We start from the raw sequence: 25,170 nt of genomic DNA, 5'->3' as shown, positions 1-25,170 counted from the left end.
TAGTTCTAACATACGAGAACGAGTCAGTGAGTTTATAACCAACAGTCAATAGATTCAGTTAATGGTAAATGCTCCCCTATAGAATAACATCAAATACACTTATTTGGTTCATTCCCTGAGAGAAGTTCATCCTGAGAAGAATTGCGGGTAGAAATGTACAAAAATACACTGTATAAATCTGTCGTCGCTGTTTGAGGTTTGGGAGTTTTGAGTCTGTGCTATTTCTCTCATTTGGTCTTCTACCAGTTTATTTCTCTCAGATTGTTTCTCTTTGTCTGTGCACTCGATCGATTAAATGCGATGCACTCACAAACACACCCACACATTCATAGGCAACCTGATAAATCAATGTGACTATACATACATTTTTGCAAAACCCAAAGTATGTTGCCTTAAGTACAAATTGCTGCAGTTTCCAGGTGAAATGTCCACTGAGTGGCACAAAAAGCTTGTTTTATGTTCTCCAATTATAGATGAGGCTGTTTTAAAGCAATAGTTCACCCAAACATGAAAATTCTCTCATCATTTCCTCACCCTCATGCCATCCCAGATATGTACGAATTTCTTTTTTCTGCTGAACACAATTAAGGTTTTTGGAAGAATATCTCAGCTCTGTTGGTCCATACAATGCAAGTGAATGGTGGCCAGAAATATGAAGGTCCAAAGGGCAGATAAAGGCAGCATAAAAGTTATCCATGAGACTCCGGTGGTTTAATCCATGTCTTCAGAAGCCTACAGTATATGATAGGTGAGAAACAAATCAATATTTAAGTCCTTTTTTACTACAAATCTCCACTTTCACTTTCAAATCTGAAAGTCACACGTGGTGCCTGTTTAGTTTTACTTTTACATCTGAAAGCGTAATTGTATGCTTGCATTATATGGACCTACAGAACTGATATATTCTTCTAAAAATCTTCATTTGTGTTCTGCAGAAGAAAGAAAGTCATACACATCTGGAATGGCATGAGGGTGAGTAAATGATGAGAGGATTTTCATTTTTTTAAGTGAACTATCCCTTTAAGGTTAAAACGGCAAACAAATCTCTACATATTGTTCCAATGACTTTTAAAATCAACCAACAGGAATACATTTATTCCTAAGCCTTACCCTAAACCTGTATATTCAATCTAAAATTCAGTTTGAAACAAAAAACGTATGCATAGTCACATAGACCAGGTAGTTCAAAGGGCTGTTTCACAGCATCAGCGTCAAACTTTACAACAGTTCCCCTCCTGTTTCAAGTGTAAATATCAGAACAACTGCCATCACACTTCTAATGCATTTAATACAGCCAGTCTTTAGTATAAACATCTATACCAAATAACACAAAGTTTTCCTTTACGTGAACCCCCTTCAATAAAACCACAGCACACATGCTGTTTGATTTGTCAACACATTGGATAGAAAAAAATCCATTGAGCAATCGTCAAGCTAACGGCCAGGAACAGTCGTGTAATGTTGCTTTGAATTCAGCAATTTCTATCATTCTGTTTCACATTCAGTTTGGTCAAAGAGCAGTTGTCTTGTGTTTCGAGACCTCTAGAGGAGGACGAGTGCCAGTTCAAGTCGTTATGAGTGGCGGCACTTTCTCCATCTGTCTCTTACTGTTCAGAAATCTTAAAATGAGCGCACATTCACACTTATACACACACAGCAGTAAATCCCTGTATTGACATGACCTGTAGATGACCTTTTGTATGAGAGATTTAGTTCAGTATTCTGCTATTAGACTCATTTTATGGAGCTTAAGAAACTTGATCAACCCTGAACAAGTTTTATATATACTGTATATATACTGTGAATATACATACATATATATATTTATATATATATGTATGTATGTATGCACATAATATCCTTGATCTGTTCCCATTTGCTCAGGACAGACCAAGAGACTTTTCTTCATTCTCAGAGCATCAAAGATGTCAAAGGCTCTTGGTGTAACGGGAAATCTTTTGTTGAATATCAGTTTTTAAGGAGTAGTTCACCTAAAATTACAATTCTGTCATTATTTACTCAGCCTCATAATGTTCCAAACCTGTATGTTCTTTTTTCTTTAGTGAAACACAAAAGCGAGAAGTCTAACAGAATCTCAGAGGTGCTCTTTTCTATACAATGAAAGTAAATGGTGATGGTGGCAGACACTGTTGAGCTCCAAAATTTAGAAAAAGCACCATTAAAGTATAATAAAAGTAGTTCATACAACTTGTGTGCTATATTCCAAGTCTTATGATGTCTTGGAATACAAGTACACAAGTTGGAAGGACTATTATGTGTTTATGGTGCTTATTTAACATTTTTGGAGCTCAATTCATTTTTACTGTATGGAAAAGAGCACCTCTGAAATTCTGCTAAACTTCTCCTTTTTCACTCCACAGAGGAAATAAAGTCATATGGATTTAGAATAACATGAGTAAATTGCTCTATAGCATTTTAACATTCAGAATACACCTGTTAAATATAATTTAGATCTTTTAGTTGAACATATCATTTTTGCTAAGGTTTTAGTTGATCTACATTCATTGGCTGAAAGAGCAAAGCAAGCAGGTGAGATTTTTACAAGCAGTATATGTGTGACTCTATCACTCTGCGGTACTAATGGCGTATTTCTCTAAATGTAAATAGAAAGGCAATCTAATGGAGTATATTTCCCAGGAACAACCTGGATCAAGCATCTTGGTAATTACGCAAAATGTAGAATATGAACAATGACACTGTCTGGAACATTTCAGATAATAAAACCTTGACCTGGAATTTTTCAAGACGCCATGAAATGGCTTGACATGCACACTTTTATTTCCTGTGTTGACATATTTACTTTTGAAACATGAAGTTGAGGTGGGACAAATTTTCGAAGGGTCCCTATACTACTTTTAAGACTTCTGCCGTATGAAGATATTGCAGAAATAGTATGCTAGTTCATGATTTGAAACTTGCTATGACTAGTTGGCAGCATGGTGGTATTAGGAGGAGGGGCATTCTTATTTTAGAGATCAATTTATTGGACAAATGTCATCAACATTATTGGTCAGTTTTCCTGGAAGGGAAAGACTGTGAATATCTATGTATATCAGATAATTTTGTCAACTTTTCGGTGTACACTAGCATAAAAAGCCACAAAACTCCCATTTTCATTCAATGGGGCCTAAAGAACCTCAGCTTTTTGATTAGCTGAATTTAAGCAGACATTCTACATTAAAACTAAAAACGAAATAATTTTTTTCGCCCAAGATTTACGTATTTCAATTTCATAACAAATTTCCATCAAATTTAATTGAGTAATCTTTAACAAAATTCAACTAAAAAAACCTTAGAAATGTTACGTTTTATTAATTTTATTTTGGTAAAGATTGCAGAATTCAATCTGATGTAAATCTGTTATGGAACTGAAATGCATAAATCTTAAAAACAGGCTTAAACATCTTTTTGAGTATACCTAATTAACTCAAAACGTCACATGCACCACACGATCGTTGGTTACAACTACTAAACGAAATATTAAGCATTGAATTCAATGCAGGTGATAAACCATTTGTTTACTAGTTGGTTAAATGACTAGAGAGCTTTCCAAGAGTCTGAGATCTTAAAGGAATTTTCTGGGGTCAATACAATGGAAGTTCAGTAGACAACATTTATGGCATAATATTGATTACCACAAAAAAATAACTGACTCGCCCCTTGTTTATATATATATTACACATTTAAAAAATGGTTACAGTGAGGCACTTACAATGGAAGTGAATGGGGTCAGTCCATAAACACTAAAATACACATTGTTTCAGGATGTAAACCTTGATGTGTTAACATGATTTTAGTTTGATAAAATCACTAACTATCCTTGTTTGTGAAAAATGATGTCCCATACCGGGATTACAAGGTTTCAATTGTCATGACAATGAAGTTGCAATATTGGGTGTACCTTTACACAGATAAGGTTAGCATGCAATTTTAGCACACTACAATCATTTTAAAACATGTATACTGTTTACATCCTGTGGTTACGCTTTTGAAATGATGTATATTTTAGTGTTTACGTGCTGGCCCCATTCACTTCCATTATAAGTGCCTCACTGTAACCGTGATTTTTTAAATAAAGGAGGGATGAGTTGAAACCTTTTTTTTTTTTTTTTTTGGTAATCAATATTATGCCACAAATGCTGTTAATTGAGCTTAACATGTATTGAACCCGGAATATTCCTTATAATATCCCACAAGGGAGGGATGGGGTGGAATCAATACGCCATCATCAAGTTCATCTGCCTACATGCTCTGTATAACTTTTATAATATTTTTTGTATAGAATCTATATCTCAACATATATTAATGCCTTAAATTGTCACATTAAGCTGTGGAACAGTCTGCAATAAAGCGAAATACAGCTTCAGACTGTAGCTAAAAATGCTAATAATTATTAAGTCATTCATTTAGTTCTCTCTGGTTTAAGTTAAATTAGCTCTGTGCCATCAGTCGTATCGAACGCTGGTTAAATAACAGTCTTCTCTCAAACTCTTAGTAAAGTTCAGACCAGGGTGCTCACAGTACCTCCACACACACACACACACACACACACACACACTAGAAAAAGAAAGTTTTCCTTTGATGTAGGTGATTCATAATTCCTCTCTGATTTAAGTTATTGATGGTAATATTAAGAGAACAGAATATTGGAGTGTGTGAGGTCATAGTCATGTATGTGTAACATATTTATAGCAAATATTTGTGACATCACCGCAGTTTATGATCTGGGGAATTGTCCTACCCAATATTCAAATTAGTGTTTGACTGATTTTCAATAGCCAATTATGTGTTTTCAACAGTTGATTTTGAGAATCTACCATTGAAAACGCATAATATTTACATTTAGTCCCGCCCCCATTCCTGAATATGGGGTTACATTCTTGTTTATGACATCACTAAAGACTCACTTCGGTTTGTGGTTGTTTCTGAATCTCAACTGCTTTAAAATAATGCCATGGACAGGTTTTTGAGATGTAAATGTTTTTCTTCAAAGCTAGATTTCTAAAATTGATCGTCTATTTTGCTCTGTAATTTTTCCGGCTGCATTGCTTCAAACACACTTCTCACAACTGCACACACACTCACTCCAATACACACACAAGTCGCAGAGTTTGCTGTGGTTGCTCAGTGAAAACAAACTACACAGACACACACAGGTCTGTATCACACATCGACTGATACCATAGCTGCACGGTTACCCAGGCATGTGAGGTAGATGATTTTGGGTCCGGGCTTTGTCGGGATAAGGTGAAAAGTCAAAAGCGACCTTTCAGAGGTTAGGGGTCAGTGGAGAGGTTACTTTCAGTCGCGGCTTTTTCTCCAGCGCTGGGAGTGACTTCCACATTGAGATGTTTCCTCTGGAGAGGACGAGAGGCCCTCTCGAGGTGATGAGCCTGAGCGACTCTCCTCTTCCTGGGACTGAGCTGAGGTGGTGGGGCGCTGGGGGTCCTGAGAGGTGGAGGGGGACAGTGCCGTCTTGTGGGGACACTGGGCCACCATATGTGTGACACTCTGACAGTAGTGACACTTCTTTGGCTGGGGCGGAAGGCCACACTCTTTAGCATGGTGGTCCAGACCTCCACAGTTATAACACCTGCAGAAGGACAAAAATGTTTATTTTCATTTTCACTCCCACCTTTAAATTGCAAATTCAATGAAAAATGACACTTTCAGCCATTTGGTTTATCACATGTATATTTTTTACAAGTTTGATTGTAAAATATATATGGTCTTGGATCTTTCACTCAATGCCTTGTGTTGGTATGAATATGCAATTTTATTGTTTTGAAGTGTGCGTATCCTTTTAGTTTTTTATCAGTACATTTTATATTAATGCAGGAGACTATTTTCCTGTGAATTTCCATTAAAGGGATAGTTCACCCAAAAATGAATATTCTCGTAATTTACTCACCCTCATGTCATCACAGATGTGTATAACTTTCTTTCTTCAGCAGAACACAAAGAATTTTTGAAGAATATCTCAGCTCTTAGGTCCATAAAATGCAAGTGAATGGTGGCCAGAACTTTGAAACTCAAAAAAGCACATAAAGGCAGCATAAAAGTAATCCTTAAGACTCCAGTGGTTAAATCTATATCTTTCAGAAGCGATATAATAGGTGTGGGTGAGAAACAGATTGATATTTAAGTCCTTTATTACTTTAAATCTCCACTTTCACTTTCACAAACTTCTTTTGTTTTTGGTGATTCGCATTTTTTGTGCATGTCACCAGCTACTGGGCAGGGAGGAGAATTTACAGTAAATAACGACTTAAATATTGATGGATTTAACCACTAGAGTGGTATGGATTGCTTTTATGCTGACTTTATATGCTTTTTGGAGCTTCAAAGTTCTGGTCACCATTCACTTGCATTGTGAGGACCTACAGAGCTGAGATATCCTTCTAAAAATCTTCATTTGTGTTCAGCAAAAGAAAGAAATTCATACACATCTGAGATGACATGAGGGTGAGTAAATGATGAGACAATTTTCATTTTTGGGTGAACTATTCCTTTAAGGCACTGTAGAAATTATACTCAATGATAAAAAAAATTTTTTTTTTAAATAAATCCTAATAGTCCTAAAAATAGGCTTTTTAATGTATTTTTTTCCCCTTGAATTTTGGAGTGAAAATGTTTTCGTGGGATTTACCCATTACCAGTGTATATCTTATTTATAGTTGACTGCACATCAAATTAGGATATGATAAAGTATTTAATAATCTAAAAAAATGTACACAGCTCAGCTTAAAATTGCAAATTCAACGAAATATGCAACTTTGAGCCTTTTGGTTTATCACATGTATATTTTATAAAACTCTTAGGAAAACATATCTAATCTTGGACTTAAAAAAAAAAAATTGTTTCTTTGAATTTGTGTTTTTTTTTTTTTACCAGGTTAGTGGATTTATTTATGTATTTATTTTTATTCACTGTGAATTAAGACACCTGATTACCATTTACTATTTATTATATTTTATTGTCACAGAAAAAGTGTACTTTGTTTTTAATTTCTATTAAGGAATTGATCGAAACTATGCTTCTACAACGAGCACAAAATTAAATAAATAAGCGCAAATTTGTTTTATATATATTTGACAAAGCTATATATACAGTAAATACATATATATGTGTACATAATATGTATATATATAAAAACTCACCCCAAAATTCAATAAAAAGTATTAAAAATATTATTATAAAAATATGTAAAAATAAAATATTAAATATATATAATATATTCCTTTTAAGATTTTCATAATTATATTTTTTATAATTTGTCTGGATTTTTGGGGTGACTTTTTGTGAGATCCACTCATAACCAGCGTATGTCACTAGGGGGCAGTATAGGATAAGCCATGACTAACTCCGGTGAAAGATGCCTGATAAACAATGAAAAACTGGCTGTTTTTGTTTTTGTTTTGTTTTTGTCATGGACACTCTGCTACAAGCTGTGAAAAGCTTAGTTTTTAATTATATACGAGTCATTAATAGAGTGTCAGTCCAGTAATTCCAACAATCAATTAAAAAAAATATATATCCATAGCCAAAATAAAAAAAATAAAAATAAGAGAACACTCTCCAGCAATTTTTGTAAGAAATCAGGACACAAGAGTTTAAAGCAAGAGAAGCAAGAGTTTACAGAGATCTTGTATGTTACCATGGAGCCATCGGTTACCACGGAAATTCCGGTGCATGGAAACAAGCACGAGTAGGAAATGAAATTACTGACTCTAAATATAGAGAATCAGATCTTTCAGTGCCACTAATGTGTGTCTGTGTGTGTTTGTAGGAGAGAAAGAAGCATCTCAATACCCTGGTAGTACACACACATCACCCAGACGTCTATTTGATGTGAGTGTTTACATATGGAAGACGTATGTCAATAAGACATTCATGAGATGTTTATGATTTAGAATGTTTACCAGATAGCACACGTACATCTCCGAGATGTCTGTTTTAGGTCTTTTCATTATTAATATCTGCTAAACATCTTAAAAAGATCAGATTTACAAACATTCTAAATCATAAATGTCTCATCTGATGAATGTCTTATTGACATCCGAGAGGAAACATCTTATAGACATATTGCAGATGAGCAAACAACGTTAAAGATACTTCTTCCAGATGTAAACACACACATCAAATAGACGTCTGGGTGATATACGTGTACTACCAGGGTTGTAAATCTGATCTTTTTAAGATGTTTAGCAGATGTTAATTAGATTGTGATGCTTTCCAGATGAAAAGATCTAAAACAGGCATCTCGGAGATGTTAACTGGGTTCAGTCATTTTGTTTTTCTATTTAAAAACACAAAAAATTATTTAAAAGGAATATTCCGGGTTCAATACAAGTTAAGCACAAATCGACAGCATTTGTGGCATAATATTGATTACCACAAAAAATAATTTGGACTCCTCCCTCTTTTAAAAAAAAAGCAAAAATCAAGGTTACAGTGAGGCACTTACAATGGAAGACAATGGGGGCCAACCCGTAAACATTAAAATACTCACTGTATTAAAAGTACAGCAACAAGACGTAAACAATATGTGTGTTAACGTGATTGTAGTGTGATAAAATTGCTTACTAACCTTTTCTATGTAAAGTTATAGACAATTTTACAACTTTGTTGCGATTATGTAATGTCAACAAACCCAAAAACCCTAAAACAACTGTAAAAATGACGATTTAAACAACTTTACAGCTCAAATAATACACAAGTTTTAACAGAAGAATTAATGTAAGTGCTTTTATAAAATTATAAGCGTCACATTTCCCTCCAAAAATTGGCCCCCATTGTAAGTGCCTCACTGAAACCTTGATTTTTGCTTTTCTTTTTTGTTTTTTTGTTTTTTTGTTTTTTTTAAAAGTCAAAAAGTATTTTTGTGGTAATTAACATTATGCCACAAATGCTGTCGATTGAGCTTGACTTGTATTAAACCTGGAATATTCCTTTAAGCAAACACATTTTAAAATCCCCTGATAATTGATGACAAAGGTATGGGATTTATATAAACTGCATCTAGATGTACAGGCGACAGTCCTTTTAGTTATAATAAAAACAAAACTATAATTTCTGTATTTAAAGACACATTTTAGAGTTCATCTTAGACTTTCAGAAGTTTATTTGACTGACAGACCAGAAAACACACTAACTAAAAAAATACATAAATAAATAAATAAATATGGCGTAACTTTAATCGGGGCCCCCCTCGGTCGTTTTCTTCGTTCCCTTTCGGTCGGCCGTCGCGAACCCCCCTTTCACCTCGGGCTGCACAACCTGCACTGCTGTGTGTATCTGCAATGACTGTTTTCAGCCTCTAGGTGGCAGTGTAGTTTACCAAATCATGTAGCTGCTGCGTGTAGACTACTGGTTCAAAAACAATTCAGTTTTACAAGGAGTCTCACTACTTTACACAAGTGTACTGTGCACAAGCTTCTGCACAACTTAACTTACATTGCACAAAGCTGAATGACGTCATTATGACATCATAAATTTTAATTCCATGGCAAAAATCTGAGATCACTAGTGAAATGCTTATATTTTGCCTTTTTTATAATTTGTGACAAACGTTTTAATTAAAATGTATAATGTTATCTTAAGAATTTGTGTAAAAAGTTGAATTGTAAATAAACCTGAATTTAATTTTTTTTTAGTAGGGTACAACGGGGTAAAAGGCTCCTTTGACTTTAGTTTCTCCCAAAACACAAATAGCAACAAAAACTACATCAGCACTTTCCTTAACACTTGTTTGTCACTATGAACAGCTAAATTTTCCTGATCCATATTCTACTAATTAAGGACGTTCAATAATTATTCATTCCAATTATTTATTATTGTTTCTTGCGATACCTATCATTAAAAAATAATCACTATTAAACTATTACAATTATTAATCTTACTATTATATTATTTAAAAAATGTATAATTGTACTATGACTATTATTATTTATTACATTTAAAAGCATTATGACTCTGGAGGTTTGAAAAGACCATTGACAGCTGCTTAAGACAGAACAGAAAATTTCCAAAAAACATTCAAGTATAAATTACATTTGTCAAGCACGAGAGCCGGCGTACAGTCTAGCATCCATGGAAAACTCATTAATTAATTAATTCAGACATCTTTGCATGTGGTGTGTAAAGATTGTAAATGTTGCAAATTTATGTAGCTAATGAAACTCCCTGAAATCAACACATTTATTTTGAGACAAAATACCTATTTATCATTTTCAGTTTTGATCAAGGTCATTAAACTAGAAGTTTTTTAATAACTGTCCAATAAGTGAAAAGATGGTATCTGGGGTAAAAAAAAATCCCCATGTTGCAGAGGCTAAATGCCCCATAAAACACATTGTTGTTTAAGTGGGGGGAATAAATGTGTTCTGAAAAAAATGCAAAGTGGGCTCACATTGACTGATCCAATCATAATGGAGATTCATTTGTTTACAGAATACTTGAGATGTTAAAAATGCCAAATGTGTTTGAAATTAACAAGTAATTTTGCACCCTTTTCTGGAGTTATTTTGAACAAGCATTATCTTAATTTGTTACTCAATAAAGCATATTGCTGTCTCAAAATGTTTTGCATTAGCTGGCAAATTTTGCACTTTAACTACTGCCCCTATATCTACACAATATCACTATTACCCCCCACCACAACCTTTTATTTGTCTTTTTTTTAATGAATTTTCGTAAAAACAACCTTCTGTTCTTATTTATCTTCATAGAAATGATGTTGCTCCATCAATATTCAATAGAAAGAAATCATTTTTTTCTATCTTGATACATTTTGTGACCAGAAAAAAAAGCATATTTCCTTTAAGGTGTGCCTTTAGCCCTTTTGTACCCTATTATGTGTTTTGGTTTAATGCCAGCATGCACTCAAGCAGGCATGAACTCCACAAGTTTGTGCAAAACCTGACGATCATGTTATCCAACATTATTTGATAATGTACCACAATGGAAGCAAGGAAATCTGACCTTTTTGAACAAAGGTATCGACGTGGTCAATGCTAACATTTGATTAGTCACCTAAAAATAGTGCAGAATATAAAACATTTCTTCTTCATTTTACATCAGAACTTTGCTGTTTATTCACAAGTCTGAAAGATAAAACAACCCCAGAATTTACCCCACTGTTAATCTTTGAAAAACGTAAAGCAGAAATCCTAAATATTCACGTCTGTCCAATGATATCACAACAGCCCAGACTGCTAAACATACAAAGAACCATTAATCTAAACTCATAGATCTATAGAAGATCATGTTGATTACATGACCTTCAACTTGTAAGACCAACAGCTGAATACTCAAATATGATGAACCAGTGTGATTGATTCAATTGAAGTTTCTTAAAATGAATTTTCAATGACTTGACACATCACATATCTTAGCAAGATCAAGTAATTAGCCACTTTTGTGGGTTCATGTCCTAATGTACATACACTTTCATCTTTAAGAAACTTCTGTAATCCCACGTCCATCTCTCTGTTCACACCACTACAGAGATGGACTGTAGTGTTATAAAAAGCTCACCCACACAAATGCATGTACATACACTTATAAATAGCTTTAACATAACAGACTGAAAAGACGTATTCCGTTTGTCCATTTTTTCCTCAAATCACCATGGCAACAGAAAGTGGATGACCAACTCACAATCAATGAGAATCATATGTGAACAGAAAAATGCACCATCTACAACAAAATACAAACTACTAGCTATAATTCATGTTGCTTTACAGAGCATTATCAATACTGTAATTTTATTCTTTAATGCAGAGTTGTTTAATTGATACATAAATATTGAGAATTTTAACCCTGAAATGCACTGAGACATCCAATCCAAACCAACAAGTGTTGGTAAAATTGTTAATTCTAATGTGAAACAGATTTTGATTCAATAATCCTGTCTGAACGTAAGATTAAATGGGCTACAACCTGATCAAATGCAACTAAATTATTTTATATAAAGGAATATTACAAATACAGATTAATTTGTAATACTAAATAATTGGTGTAACTGTGCTGGTTCAGTTTTGAAATAATATGTAATTATAAAACAATTAAAATGAAAGCTAAATTTAATTTGTTGAAAGCGTTTGATACATTGAGGTTAAACTATTCCTGTTCCTTAAATAAAAAAGCTAAATTAAAAACATTTACATTTATAATTTCCAACATACAGTACATATATACGTACATATATAATTTATAACAAATTATTAACTTTCAACTAAATCACACGAAATACAACCATTAACTAAGCATTTAAAAACAAATGGGATAACCATTTAATAACAATTTATCATTTCCTAAACTGGCCTTTTTCCACACATTTACAGAAAGGACTCACAATTAAATCATTAAACAATTAAATACATGATGAAATCATAAAAATAAAAAAATAAAAATAATTACATTTATCATTAAATCACTAAATAAATCCATAAATGTCCCTTTATTTTATTTTAGCACTAGTTTGCATTCAATTTCTTTTTAGCATTATCTTTAGATTGATTTAAGCACCAGCTTCGCCTCTTTTCATTTTCAGGGTTATGGTTATCAAAGTAGGACGTCCTATTCCATAATGACCTTCTCTCACAGAATCAACACCTAAGCCAATGTTATAGTCATTTATTTGATCCAACATTTTCTATAAGTGTTCAAATAAAGCGATTGGCAATGTTTTGTTTGGCAACTTCATCTGCAAGAGTTGACAAGAAATCTCTTATTGTATCAAGCTCATCCATAGTTGCGTTGTGAAAAACACTCCTAAACACACTGACCAAGTCCAAAGAAACAGATTTGGAAAGGTGACACCCACTGTAGTTGACTGACATGCCAATAACTGTGAAAATGAAAAGACTTTTTCTCATGCTAAAGATTATGCTAAAATAAACGCAACCCAGTTCTACAATGAAATACAAGGGACATTTATTCATTTAATTATTGATTTTATGATTAATTTAATTATTGTATAGTTTTTTAACAATGTCAATATGTATTTAATGATTTACTAATTTTAAGTAATTTGACTCAATAAACAAGTACACAAAACTAAAATATGAAGTTAAAACTATAAATAAATGTATATGTTTGTAAGGTTTTGATTTTGTCTATTCATAAAAAATAAGAAGCATCTATTTTAAATATTCTACTAATTAAGAACTTATAATTATTCATTCCAATTATTTATTATTGCTACTAGCAATACTGATCATTACAAAATAATCACTATTAAACTATTACAATTATTAATCTTACTATTATATTGTTTAAAAAAATATATATATATATATAATTGTACTATGACTATTATTATCTATAACAGTAAAACTTTTAAAAGCATTATGACTCTGGAGGAAAAGACCATTGACAGCTGCTTAAGACAGAACAGAAACAGAGTAAAATTACATTTGTCAAGCACGAGAGCCGGCGTACAGTCTAGCACCCATGAAAAACTCATTAATTAATTAATTCAGAACGAAAACAGCACAATGTGAATAAATGAACAGCTATTTTAGTTCATCTGTGCCTGTTTAGTTCTTTGCTGACACTTGAATGAGAAACAACACATAAAACTACATATCCCATCATGCCCAGCGGACTCACCGGTCTCCCTTTGGTTTACGCTTGAGGGGCGGGGCCTTCCCTTTTGGGCGTCGGTCACTGCCAGAGCAGGGGCCCCCGCCGGGCCCCGTGACCCTGAGCGACTCCAGACCTTTACTCGACCTCTTGAAGGTGAATTCCACCTGCTCGCCCTCCCGTAAACTCCTGAAACCCTCCATCACCAGCTTACTCTAAACACACACACACACACACACACACACACACAACATTATTTCATTACAGATGTCTTACACCACAGATAGACACACTCATACAGTGGGATCCAAAAGTTTGATATCACTAGTAAAAATGCTTATAATTTGCATTATTTTCTAATGGATTTTTTTTCCATAACAAATTATATTATCAGCATAACAATTAAGTGAAAAGTTGAAACATGAATTTCACGATTTCTTTGCTAAATGACAGCATGCACTTGAGTCCTTGTGTGAAACCTGATGATCCATGTTATAACAAATTCACAAATTGCTCATGGCTGTGTGACAATAAAAGTGATTTGATTTGATTTGATTTTATATTCTAATATACAATATTTTTTCTCTTTTGATTGGCATCATTTTTCTTCACTAACTTTCTTTTTATTTCCAAGTTTATTACATTTTGAATCCCAGATTTTCAATGTGGTCTCAGACTTTTGGACAGTGATGATTTCTCAGTATCATCTAAAAGGACGAAAATTGTAACCACAATTTAGCCACAAGTCTATTTTAGTAAAATGTAATTCTTTATAAATAAAATCTATACAGTATAGGATCAATATTGACAATTCCAACTTTAAGAAATGTGTTCTGCATGGAATTATATTTTACTGTTCAAGTATAGTATAATTAATTCTATAATAAAGTCAGATCACAGCTCAGATATAGTGCAGGACTTCGATAGAAAAGACCGAAGATATATCTAAAGATTTAGACTTAATTCACATTTCGACAGCTATAACATACACAGATGAAAGCAAATGAACGTGAGAAGGTTGTTAAAGTTCATGCATCAAATAACCATAGTTTAAAGTAATTTCAGACAACAAATTTGTGATTCTAGATAAAGTTATTCATGAATACTAATGAACAAGGTTGATTATTCCAGTTCATGTTGCTATGGAAAAATTATTCATCAGTACAAAACTCCGAAGCACCGATACATTTACTCATATGATTTATATTTAAATTATTCATTTAATTAAATTGACAGAAACGTAATGCATGAATCAAATGCAAACGGCACAGCGTGGGTAACGAGAAATGTGATGATTTCCTTCACTTTAAAACAGAGTGAATTTACAGAATATTCTGTGGCTACAAGCTGCCATATTTTCGCACAATTGTTTTAGTTCTACAATTTATTGCAACTAAATTAACAGTGAAGAGGGCTAATATAATTACTGTAATGGTGTAGCCGGTTTCTTTTCTATATATTTACAGATTAACTGTAATAATCTGATGTCCACATACGTTCTTTGGTTCCAAGCATGCACTGCGGCATGAATAAACTGTATGGTTGCAGTTTCGAAGGTTCAGAGTTTCTTTAAATTTTTATCTCTAAAATGATAATTCATTGTTGAGTTTTAAGATCTGTGAGTGCCTGGCTAACAAATCATAAACATATGTGAGAAATAAATAAATGTTCACAAGACATAACAATCACATAGCTCACTACAATATAATTCCATCAAAACTTATGAAATAAACAAAACAATAAAATGCTATTATTCAACAATTCAGTCCAATATAATGTTTATACCACAGCCTGCATTTATTTCACAGTTAAATTCTAAATACAGCATTTTATTGTTACTGTCATGACTGATTTGGAAAGTCAAGAAATGTATCATATCACCTTCCATTTCTGGATTTCTGAATGTTATTCCAAGTGCATACACACCATCTTCAACACAACACAATTTACCCTCACCTCTCGAACCAGCACAATATTAATGGAACAGAAAGACATTTGTTCTTTTCATGATTATGTCCAGCAATGTGGGTGATAAGAATTCATTTAAATAATATTTCTTAATTAGAATCAAAAGCATCCTGACTTATGTAAATGTTCAAACACACACAGAACTGGCGACAGGCTAAAATTAGCAATCCATATCGAGAGAGCATTGGGTTAATACAAACCTCTTAGAGAAACCCCTCTGCCAGGAAAACCTACAATATATTCACACAAACATGTTCAGTGAAATGTACAATATGCTCGGTTTATATTTCCACAGAAAATAAATCTACAGCGGATAAACGCTGTATTTTATAATTTGAGTATAGTTAGTCGATATGTTCCACTTATGAATATTTGTGTAATAATTGTTTTATTAAAATGCAACCTTTTTGTATTATCATTAATACACTTAAAATGCCATAATTTACCGTAATTAATTTTTAAAGACAGACAGACAGACAGACAGATAGCTATTGAATAAAAAGTTGAGCCTTTAATTACAATTTTCCATCTAAAAACACAATTAACTAAATGAATTACAACATGATGAGCATAACAGGAGAGGTTTGTAATACTGTTCTAAATTGTATATAACATAAAATAATGAAATTAAGTTTTAAATTACAACATGACAAAATTAACTAAAAGACTTAACCAATAATCACAGTTACATGAGCATTGTGTGTGTGTGTGTGTGTGTGTGTGTGTGTGTGTGTGTGTGTGCGCGTGATGGAGAACTGGTTCTATTTAAACATGAAAACAACACTCAGTAAGTGACAAAGACACATCAGATGTAAAGAGTAAGACAGAAATCAAGAAAAGACAACAGACAGAAAGCAAAATCCAGAGAGTGCCACCAAAAGGCTGGACATATTTCACACACACTCCCCTCCTCCACATGTTTTCATCCTTTACTGTGACCTACGACCTCAGCCCAACCCCCTTCAAACACACACACCGGCATCCCCTTTCCCTGCATTAAATTAACAACACACACTCGCACAGTATTTGATCTGCTGACACGCACTACATCACTCCACACACACCACTGACAGCAGCCAGATATGAGCTCAGTGTGTGAGTTATGACTAAGAAATCTTAAAATTGTGTGTAAAGTAAATATGTTTAACTTCATTATGCTATGTTCAATAGAAAGACAGTTCATTTATGAAAACAACTTATATAGAGACTATTAATATGTGCTAGTATGTCTACTCAGGCAGTTTACTATTTAAGCAACAAAAGGTTTAATTTGTAGAACAGAAAAAGTGAAAAAGTTTCACTCTTAAAATGTTAAATATTCTCATTAAACAATTGTTGAAATTTTAATCTTTGATTTTCAATGTGGACTCAATCTGGAACTAGCAATTTCTGTGTTAAATTTTCACTTTTTGGGCAACGAAAAGTTTGTGTTACACTTCTGAATGTTATTTCCATCACATTGTTTTCTGTGTGGGTGAATAAATGCGTTTATTTACTCTTAAATGAAATTGAAAGTCTCTTGATTTTAGATGTAAATGCACAAGCATTGAGTTTATAGATCATTATACAATCATAATAGAAAAGCAAAAGAAAAGCCAGAAGAGTCTCTTTCTTAAAACATACAAAGATTTTGTTCCTCTCCATTTTAATCAAAAGGGATCAGTACAGAAAATTAAATGGAAAAAAAAAACTGTTTTATAAACTATATAAACCTACAGAATAAAGCTAAACCCTGATTAATGAGAGTTATGCATTTAGAGGTCAAAATGAAAAGAAAATAGACACACACAAAAACAACTCAACTGTTACAATTGTTTTTTATTCATTTAATTAAAACTTATTTAAAAACATTTTTGTTTTGAACTTTTGTCCTGGGATAGTTTACTTTTGCAAAACATGATTCACGATTTTAAACTGTGAACTGACAGCACAACACACCTCAAAATTACATTTAACATTCATGCTATTAGCAGATGTTTTCTTCTAAAAGCAACTTACTAAAGAGTTTTTACGGTTCTTATAAGGCTGAAAAAATACTACAATTAAACTATGAATAAAAGTAATAATGCACAGGGCTTTCTCAAATCTAAGAATGAAAGTTAAACCAGTGATAACTAAAATGATAAATGTATGAAATAAAATATTACATTTGCAATAAAAAAAGTTAATATTGTCCATAGATTTCAGTACTACAGAACTACTATCAAACTCTTGGAAAGTGAGTGCTTGTTTGTGTCAGATCAGTAGCTGGCTCCACCCACTCACTCGCCCTTCCGCCCTAATATGGGCATAGCTGAAGGAGGAAGTCATGTGATCTGCAGCTTCTGTTCCCACTCAAGATGAGAAATGAAGAAATGGATAGATGCAGAAGACAAAGAGAAACTGAGCTCTAAAGAAAAAATTAAAAGTGGAAAGAAAAGAATGTAAACACTTAAGTCAAAAAAGAACTAGTGTTGCAAAAATGAGAAAGAACAAAAAAAAAAAAAAGTAAAGAAATAATGCTGGACAACAGCACCAGTAAAGGCAGGTAATGAACTATTAAAATAACACTGGGTGTTGTGGGTCATACTGTGTAGTACGCATTCACGTCCCCATGATATATCTTCATATTTCTTAAAGTATGATAGAACCGTCTATAGAAATACTTCCTTAAATTACAACACAAGCATATTCATTTTTTCTTTAAGTTATACAATTCAAAACGAACTGCGTAACAGAGATGACCCTTATAGTCTGTATGTGCATTAGGTCTGATATTCCTGCTATTATGAAGCTCAATTACTCCTCTTTAGATTCAAGATGCAAGACTGGCATGGTAAAAAGCTTTATACTGCCAAAGCATTAAAACCGTATATATATATATATGCACACACACACATATGCACAACATAATTCACTATTATGAATTAATATATAAACTGTCTCTATCCATCTATAATATAATGCATGTAAACTAGCAAACTATAATGTTTGGAATATTGATTGTTGAAGAGAGAATGCTATTATGCAGGAAGAAAAGTTGGAGGAGAGGAGAGACAACTGTGCCATCTTGGCCAGTTAGAAGTGTTTGCTCCTCCTTGTTTCAATTTCAAGATCTCCAGGCTGCCTTGTCAACCGATGCTGTCAACCGATGTTTTTTTAAAAAAAAATGTGATTTTGAAAAACAAAATCGATATCAGGCAATTATCGGACGTCATATGATTGTTTAAAATCTGCCGATGATCAAGGCTGATTATATCCAGTCAAAGGAGTTGGAAAAAATGCATCAGACAATTAATTCACAACTTGTGCGCTGTGTGAAAGAAAATGTCTCTTGTGTGGAATTACATTTAGTTTAGTGGCTATGACGGCAGAGTTGCAGTTTGTAAACTCTTCACTGGTTAAATTTCACGAACTACCGTTCAAACTTTTTACATTTATTCATTTGGCAGATGCTTTTATCCAAAGCAAGTAAAAAACTGTGAACACAACTCATTTGAAAGTCACCTTTAAGCTCAGCACAGCAAGGAATATTCAACTAAAAAAGGGTCAAGCTTCATCATTAAGAACTCATTTAGGACTTAGTTTATGTGAGTGAAGAACATTATAAAATTAAGAAATCTTACCAATCTAATGTGAGACTGACAGAAGGCTATTTATAATTCAGTTAATAATGCGCTTTTTTGTTTCAGTGTTTTGTTTATAACTGCGACTAGTTACTCTGAAACACTGACAACTTGTAGAGAAATGTTATTATTTAAATTATTTAAAGCAGAACCACCAAACTATCAGTATCAGCAGATGTTGTTCTAAATAATTGTATCTTGGTATCGGCACACAAATTTTGTATTGTGCATCCCTAATGGTATACATATTTTATACATTTGATAAATATTTGACATTTTGCATACAAATCATTTTGCAATATTTAGCCAACTTCTGGGACAAATTTGTCACCAAACTACACACACAAAATTAACTGAACAACATGTGAACTAATAAATGCACACACAAACTCAAACACCTAAAATGACAGTGACACACACTCACAACATGAACATTCAAGCAGGAAGACTCACAAAAACACGCATGCACTGCACACACATCACGGACAAACATGCAAACACAAACACACTCCTAATGAAACACACACATGATTGGGAGTGTGAGGGCCGGATGAAGCCACGCCTCCTTCTCCTTATTTGTCTTTTAACAAAATTCCTTTTTTAAAGAATGTTGAAGGACCCCTATCCCAGCTGAATTTGGAGAGACAACTGTAAGTAAGCTTTCTGTAGATTAATTTTCTCTAAAACTGTAAACACTAGGTCTCTGTGGCGCTATGAAAATTCCTCTGTTTGTTTTGAGCGACCCGACACAACAACACTGACTCAACCAATGGCGTGAGTTGGTAGCGGGACTATCTGTTTGTCCAATCAACAGCAAACGAGGCGTATTCAGAAAGCTGTTTGAAAACAAACGTTTATTTATGCAGTTCCATTCAGTGGCGCAGAAATGACACACTTCAGCTTTAACTAATCATGAAAAGTGTCAATTGCTGTCGCTCCTGTTGCGTCAACATTTTCTATTTACAACCTGTTTTGTTTTTTTAGTAACTCGATTTCTGTGTATAAATTATTCAAAATTGTAATAACTGTTTTGTGCGCCAATGTGATGTTCATTATTTAGGCTCTTGGTTTATTGATGTATAAAACAGCACTAAAGTAATTCAAGAACACCGTGTTCAGCTTGTTTTGGATATGTAGTTTACATAAAGTATTTGACATTTTGAAGAATATTGCCACACACAAAAGAAGTACATAAATGTAGGAATAAAACAAGTTAATGTAACATAAAGTGCATTCTTAAGTTATTTGTATTTGTTTGACAGTGTTAGCTATACTGTATATCTACACAACAACCTAGAGATAAAAGCATCAAAACTTTAGACAGCAGAAGAAATATATTGGGCATCCAAAATAAATCATTTCTAATAACTTCAAAATAACCAAAAAAAGTTACAACATAGAGAAACAGTTGCGCTTTTTTATCAAAACAGAGAGAAAACTCTACTGAGCATGTGCTGAATGAGGGTCATCACTCTAGCTTGTTTGTGATTGAAGAAATCTGGTGTAACATTTACCCCCTGATACAATTGCCCCCCGAGTATTAGGGTGAGAGACACACAGAGTGAATAATCAGCCATACACACTCTAAAAAACATGCTTTCTTCTTATCTCAAACATACATTCACACTGTACAACGGCAGAAAAACCTACATAATACATGCACAGCCTGCACAACAGCATAAAAGCTATTTCAATTTCAATGTAGCATGAACACATACGCATTCACTATTCAGCACAAATAAACTTTTGCATCAGAGGGAAATGCAAATCTTTATCAGGGACAGCTGCATGTGCCATTAGGCTGTGAAACAAACAAATAAAAGTACCTGTCTTTTTTACAGAAACAAGTATCAGTATTGTGTTTTGTACAGTAAGCACAGTGTTCGGTTCAAAGATATTTGAACAAATAAATGCATGGATGCTGGAATCAGTGTATATTCAACCAGACTAAAGATAAATAATCATTGGTAAATAAGATCATAACACACAGAACTGAATGGAAAGCATGTGTGAATGAGCTAGTGGCCACAGAAATACTCGCATCTGTAAGGACCGCAGGTTCACCTAATGTATGTTTGCTGCTTTAAAAACACAAGGCATTCATGCACAAAGAAACACAGAACTAAATTCACACAAATGTACAATACCAAAGCAAAAAGAAATAAAACCGTACAGCTCTTCCAACTGACAGACACAAACCTTCCTAATAATCAATACGCTTTCAAATGCTCAAGCTATGAAGAAAAAAAGGCCCTTTCATTTTCCAACTGCATACAGCAGCAATGTCACAGCAAAATAGCTTACTTCATACTGATATACCTGTTCTTCTTCTCATAATAATAACTGAAATGTTACATGCTTAAGGAGTGTTCAAAATATCAATATCATTCAGATCGTGAATTTGTCTGTTCATGTGTGTGGTAGAAGAGTTCAGTGGTGTCAATTTGCGTCATAGAAATGACCAGATTTCACATAAAGATATCTGGTTTAACATATTTCAAAATAATGGCAATCCAGTGCATTTATTATGTATTGATTAGTATAATGTATAACTGCCGATATGGAGCTTCCATTTGATTTCAACCATTAGTTTGATAAGCTCATCTCTGGATATAAATATTTATTTAATAATCTGACTATTATATATACACAATGTATTAATTATTCATGTAACAGCCTGTCTGGCTACTGCCTGACAAAAGAAACTGCATTTCCCAGGATGCACTCAAGGTTTAGGGCTGCTACTGTAATAGGTTTATATGGGAATCTGTCAAATCATTCAGAAAAATTCATTTCCGTACAAGATTTCAGTTCAAATTTCAATTCAATTGAAAATCTAGCCAACATTATATTCACCTAAACAAATCTTTCATTAAAATGGAAATAACTTCATGGTGACACATTTTGTTTTAGCAAAAAGCATCTTTCTTTCACTGTATTCCAGTTCCATAACAGTGCACCAAAATGGTTTCATAAAAATCTTCACATTTGTTTCACTTTAGAGATTAGAAATATTCACTATTTTGCAACATGATCAACACGTAACACTATAATTCAACATTAACTATAATTCTGTTTTTAAAAGACAATAAAAGACAATGATGGCACATCATAGTTTCACTAACCATAGCATGCATCCATAAAGCAAGATCTCTTTCACTAAAACAAATTAAAATTGCAAAACCACTTTGTTCAACATTAATAAAATATAATTAAAACATAGTTGATATACTGTTTATCTATATATATATATATATATATGTATATATATATATATGTATATATGTATATATATATATAGATAGATAGATAGATACACATACATAAAATATATAAAATTATTTTTTATTTTATTAAGACCACTAAAACAAATATATATATATATATATATATATATATTGCTTTAGTGGTCTTAATAAAATAAAGATACATTTGTAATTATATAATTAAAACATAGTTTATATACTGTATATAGTAAGACACATATATATTGTTTTAGTGATCTTAATAAAATAAAAATTAATTAGTCATTTAAATAGTACAATATTAAATAAAGCATGCAGGAAATGCACTATTGTGACTTTAATAGCCTCAAGATCTTAATTTGATTTAATCCTTTAAATTATTTAAGATGATAGATAGATAGATAGATAGATAGATAGATAGATAGATAGATAGATAGATAGATAGGCCAAATGATGTTACTGCTTTTGCAACATTTTAAAGATTTATAAAAATGCCACATTATTATTGTGCAGATGTCTCCAGCTGTGTTTTGTAATGTTAAGTCACAGGAAGCAATTTTTAACATCTTATTTGCCCACCAGTAAATATATAACACTGCTTGACAGTATTGTCCACAGTATATAAAACAGGAAAACAATGTAACAGCAGCATAAATCAGCAAAACTGACAGCAAAACAACATTGAAAAGAGTTGAGTGTTAATGGAATGCATGAAGAAATCTCCATATGAAACCTACATGACATTTAAAGACCCACAGAAACGTCAGGAACAAATATTAAGCTTATGGGTAGCATATATAGGCTACTGTATATGTGCATGTACTGGGTTTCATTCAGTTCTGAATATCCATGAGCGATGTGGCCTATTGAAGGAATATGGTGCACAAGAGAGAGAGGGGGTTTCTGAACTATAGCTACACACGTGTAAACACGAGAGCACATGATGTTCTTCGAAGATCAGTCTGCTTATATGCAGTGTTTAAACATGGCTACATGAGACACATTTTCCGACATGTTGGCAGATTTATCAGCCATGTTCCTGCGAGGTTCCTGAATAGATCTGAGTGTCAGAGGTCTACATACTGTTTCTCTCTCTGTGTGTTCTTAATGAAGTATTCGAAGGTTCCTTTAAGAAGTGCACCGTATTAAACCACGCAAACCGTGTGTTTACTCCTAATAGAGCGGTTTCGGCGTAAAGATGTGTTTTATTTGGCGTGAGTAATGCGGCTCTTAAAGTGACAGGAGATAAAAACACGAGCGCATGTTTACTTCTGCTCTCCTCAAACACATCTGCTGATGTCAATGAGATGCGACAGATAACGTGAAAAAAAGACCGAAATGTGTCAGGAGCACGGGTAAAATCGGTCACACGTATTTGAAATGAGCTGATTGAGGAACTTACTTGGTGAACGAACACGTCCAGTGGAGGGTCCACTGGCTTCCCCTCGCTGCTGGTCATCGATATAAATCCAAACCCCATGCGGACATTAAACCACTTGCAGTAACCGGAGCCAGCCAGAATCTGCGGCGGAGTCCTGGCGGGGTCCGACCCGCCACCTCTGCGCGGCCCTCCTGTGCGGTCAAGGGAGAAAAGCCCAATCAGCCGTGATGATGATGTTCATGTGTGTGTGTGTGCTGGTGGTTGTGTGTACATCTTAATGAGATTTATACTGGGTTTGCATTGTACATTGATCGTGGATCAGCGCGGGCAGCGTTTCTGATGGAAATCCCCAACTACTCCTCAACAACACGCGTGCATCCAGCCGCCACAGCGCACCGATCGGTCTACTCTAGCTACAACCCAAACCCACCCCCTAGAAAACTGAAGGAACTCAATGAAAAGTGGAGCTACACTTCTAATGAGATGGCGCATTGCCTGCATTACGATTGCTCAATGTGCCCAAGTTAGTACACTATGTAGCCTATATTGTTACGGCCGCTGGCACTGGCGTGGGGCAGGTGTGCACACGTCCCCCCCTACCATTGGAGCAAACGGCTCTTCAACACGCGCACAAATTGCGTAAACAAAGCGCAGGGCGCGTGCAACAATACGAGCCTCCTTCTAAACGTGCGCAAGTGAAAAGAGAAATAAAAAAGCATCGTAACCTTCGGCCATGTTTCCCCGCGGACCCTCCGTTCCAAAGTTCCAGCGAAATCGTTTCCTCCGTGAAATGGGGTGATGCGCGTCACCGTCGAGCCGACATCCCGATTTCCAGCGGGGACAAATTTAGCGCGCATGGTACGGCGTGCGTCTCCCTTTTGGATATTTTGTCATGTCTCTTGAGTCTTTTAACATCTCATATCCTCTCTCTCTATCGCTCGCTTTCCCTCCCTCGCACATTCTCTCTCTCTCCCGCTCTTCGTTTCTCATTCGCTCGCTCTCAGCGCTGCACACGTGACTCCTCCGTGAGCCCGGGAGAGGGAGCGGACTCGGAACCGGGCTGTACTTGAGCTCTACGGAAAGCATCTCCGTTTGAACAGTTTCAGTTTATAAACATGTATTACAATGTCTTTATAAGAGCTTTTCACCTGCAAGTTCTGAAAGTCTTTAGAATGGCCATTAAAAAGTGCCAGCGACAAAACGAGCAATTTTGGAGGGGGGTTATTTTTCATTTTAATGCAACTATTTTAGTGGTGCGTTATGTAACCAGATTCCAACCTCTGGTAACCATAGTCATTATACTTTTGGTGCCATGAAAGTAAATACTTGTGTAACACTTCATATTTAATTCTCTCGCAAA

The 25,170-nt window shown here is 34.1% G+C and overlaps 1 protein-coding gene across 1 annotated transcript; it reads right to left on the bottom strand.

Annotated features, from left to right (window-relative positions):
* Nucleotides 1-5,322: 5,322 nt before the first annotated feature.
* Nucleotides 5,323-24,738, bottom strand: LOC127409737 (protein lin-28 homolog B-like). The gene is made up of 4 exons (XM_051644499.1): nucleotides 24,536-24,738; nucleotides 23,832-24,001; nucleotides 13,639-13,826; nucleotides 5,323-5,614 (listed from the first exon to the last, which is right to left on the bottom strand). Exons 1-4 carry the CDS (start codon nucleotides 24,543-24,545, stop codon nucleotides 5,323-5,325), a joined length of 660 nt encoding a protein of 219 aa, XP_051500459.1. The 5' UTR covers nucleotides 24,546-24,738.
* Between the last annotated feature and the right edge of the window lie 432 nt (nucleotides 24,739-25,170).

This window comes from Myxocyprinus asiaticus, chromosome 19 (assembly GCF_019703515.2).
Source record: "Myxocyprinus asiaticus isolate MX2 ecotype Aquarium Trade chromosome 19, UBuf_Myxa_2, whole genome shotgun sequence".
In the NCBI taxonomy this organism is placed as follows: Eukaryota; Metazoa; Chordata; class Actinopteri; order Cypriniformes; family Catostomidae; genus Myxocyprinus; species Myxocyprinus asiaticus.
The sequence above is the reverse complement of the archived record's forward strand: the minus strand, read 5'-3'. Positions and strand labels throughout refer to the sequence as shown.

Excerpts from the sequence above, each read along its gene's own strand:
- LOC127409737 (XM_051644499.1), bottom strand. Across the intron at positions 13,827-23,831 it reads TGGACGTGTTCGTTCACCAA|AGTAAGCTGGTGATGGAGGG; the intron begins GTAAGTTCCTCA and ends GTGTGTGTTTAG. Across the intron at positions 5,615-13,638 it reads CGTAAACCAAAGGGAGACCG|GTGTTATAACTGTGGAGGTC; the intron begins GTGAGTCCGCTG and ends GTCCTTCTGCAG.